The sequence below is a fragment of the Athene cunicularia genome (assembly GCF_003259725.1).
Source record: "Athene cunicularia isolate RWA chromosome 6 unlocalized genomic scaffold, athCun1 chr6_part1, whole genome shotgun sequence".
Lineage (NCBI taxonomy): Eukaryota > Metazoa > Chordata > Aves > Strigiformes > Strigidae > Athene > Athene cunicularia.
The window spans coordinates 25,187,245-25,189,744 of NW_020799105.1; the positions used below are offsets into that span (position 1 = coordinate 25,187,245).

The 2,500-nt window shown below is 41.1% G+C and overlaps 1 protein-coding gene across 1 annotated transcript in view; it reads right to left on the reverse strand.

The window, feature by feature from the left end:
• Window positions 1-763: 763 nt before the first annotated feature.
• The window catches only part of EBF3 (EBF transcription factor 3), a 120,068-nt gene continuing 118,331 nt past the window's right edge, over window positions 764-2,500 (reverse strand). The window contains exons 10-11 of the mRNA XM_026851567.1: window positions 2,240-2,417; window positions 764-1,029 (exon numbers count right to left, since the gene is read on the reverse strand). Coding sequence (XP_026707368.1) covers window positions 764-1,029; window positions 2,240-2,417 — 444 coding nt within the window. The remainder of the gene's footprint in view (window positions 1,030-2,239; window positions 2,418-2,500) is intronic.

Genomic DNA, 2,500 nt, shown 5'->3' on the forward strand with positions numbered 1-2,500 from the left:
GAGATATGCTCTCTCTCGCTGCTTGTTATGTTACCTTTCCCCACGTAAACCCCGTGCTGAAATAAAGCCAGCTGGATAGTTTTCAGGGAAAATGGTTGACCCCGCTGTGGCAGGGCATCGCACACCAACACGATGGGGCCAGACAGCCCAGTTTTTCCTAGGAAGGTTGGTTACCACTGTTGGCAGGGGCAGAGGAAAGCCTGGCAAAACCCGTCTTGTAACAGCCCTGCAGACACGGGTAGTCCTCTTACAGGGTTTTGGGGCTTAATTGCAATGTTCCTTCCTGGGTGAACCACTGTAGGATTTGTCTGCATGTGGAAAAAAAATGCTGTTCTTGGTATATTTAAGACGGCGAGGGAACAGGAGCAGAAGCAGAACTGTGAAGCTCCGTCTGAAGCTCTGATGCACTGTTTAGTCCCCTAAAGTAGTGAAGCAGTGGTAGAGCCGCTCTTAACTCGTTTGTGGTAACAGCACCCTAAGCATCAGGAGCACCTGAGCCCACCACACTAGAAGCAAAAATCTTGCTGCTGGTGCACATGGCCCCAAAAAGCCATTCCGTGGTTTAGGGCTTAAGGCCCAAGAGTGATCATGGAGAGGTCTGTAAGCCAACAAGGGGACTGACTTTTTTTTTTTTTTTCTTTTTTCTTTTTTTTTCTATCTGAGATTGTATTATGGCACAAACAGATCAATTGATTATATTCATTTTTACGTCCAGCCTCCAGAGTCACCCCTCCTTTTATCCAGTAGCTCACAATATAGGAAATCAAAACAATGCAAGTATTTGATTTTGTAGTAAATATGAATCTATATGATGATGTGTTACCAAAAACAGACACTTACTGCCATAAGGAGAGTTAGCTGAGGAGCCATTAAGAAATCCAGGGGAACCTGGTACACCTAGATTGGGCATGCCGGCATTGCCATATCCATTCATGCTATTGCTGACTGTGTTGTAATTGGACTGCTGAGGAGTACTGCTGGGAACGTATCCTCGCGGGGAAACACTGCTTGTGTTGCGACTGTAACCTACTGTGTTAGAAACCCCCCCACCCCAAAAAAATAATGTTATTTTATAATATAGACTTAGGGCTGGGGGGTTTCCTCATGCAGCATATATTACACAGTTTTAATTGATTGCACAGCTTTGCTCTAAGTTGTCTCTTACTGCCCTATCAACTCTTGCAGTTTGAGATAACCTTATCACGCCAACCCTACTTAAATCATCTGCGAGCACTCTATGTTGTCTCTCCTCTTAGCACAGACAGCCAACAAAAGCTCTCTTCGATCCAGCTGTGTCAGGTGCCTTCACGTTTGTCTTTAGGAGCAATTATCAACAGGCTCGAGTCCCGCTTTGTACCAACACACTGAATGAACTTTCAGCCTCTCCAGACCTTCAAATGCCATAGCTGACAAGAAAAAAACTTTTTTTTGTTGCAGTGATTCACTTTAAAAGGCTGTTTTGGGGTCTTCATTTTATGACTGGTATTTTTACACTAACAACGCACTCGTTCTTTCGTAAGGTGTAGCCATCAGTGAAAAGTGATTCAAGATCAAGTACAGAATTTTGTAAGGCTTATTAGCTTAGAAATGCGTAAAAAGACAATCCTTTTAGAAGAGGAAACATAACAGAATCGGGATTTTTAACAACAATTTGTTCCTATCTGAGCAATCAATTTAATAATTATGTTGCAAGCAAGAAATATGGGTTTGAACGTATCTAATAATCCCGTTTCCCTCCTTTCATTAGTAATAAAATTAATTTTAAATGCAATATGCTACATGCATTTTCAATTACAACAGGTAAATTAAATCAACTATTACTTTTATTAGTAACATATATGTCACACATGCCTATAAACAAAGTATTTTAAAATCACAGACATCAAATTAGATTTATCTGTGTAAATATGCCAAAACCAGGTGGAGATACCTAGACATAATTATTTTATAAAAAACATACACGCTGCGTATTTACCGTGAATAATAAAGAGCTTTCTGCACTTTGCCAATTTTTTTTTAATTTTTTTTTTTTTTCCACTGGAGATGCTTTATGATAACGAAAGAACAGGAAGAATTAAATATTACGAGAAAGTTAAAGACAGCATTTCATTACACGATCAGACATATGACTACGGGGAGAAAGAGAGGGAGAACACAGCGGTGACATCAGCTCGTATTAATAGGCGCTGGCCAAAAGCAGTCAACAACGTGAAGGATTAACTCTTGAAATCCCACATACCTTGGTCGTTTGCTTGTGATGTTTCGGAAACATTAACGGCGAGCTGGCTGCTGAAGGAGTTCACTCCCATCATGCCAGTGTGAGCAGGAGTGTTGGCTAGAGTGGGGATCTGGTTGTGATTGCGTGGCACACTGTATAACGCTTCAGCAATGTCAGCTGCTCGTTTCAGAATTATTTCCTATAAAGACATAAAATAAGCACCCGTAACTAAGAAACCGATTTGCGCAAATACTCGCGAGTTGCAATAACGGTCAAATTTAC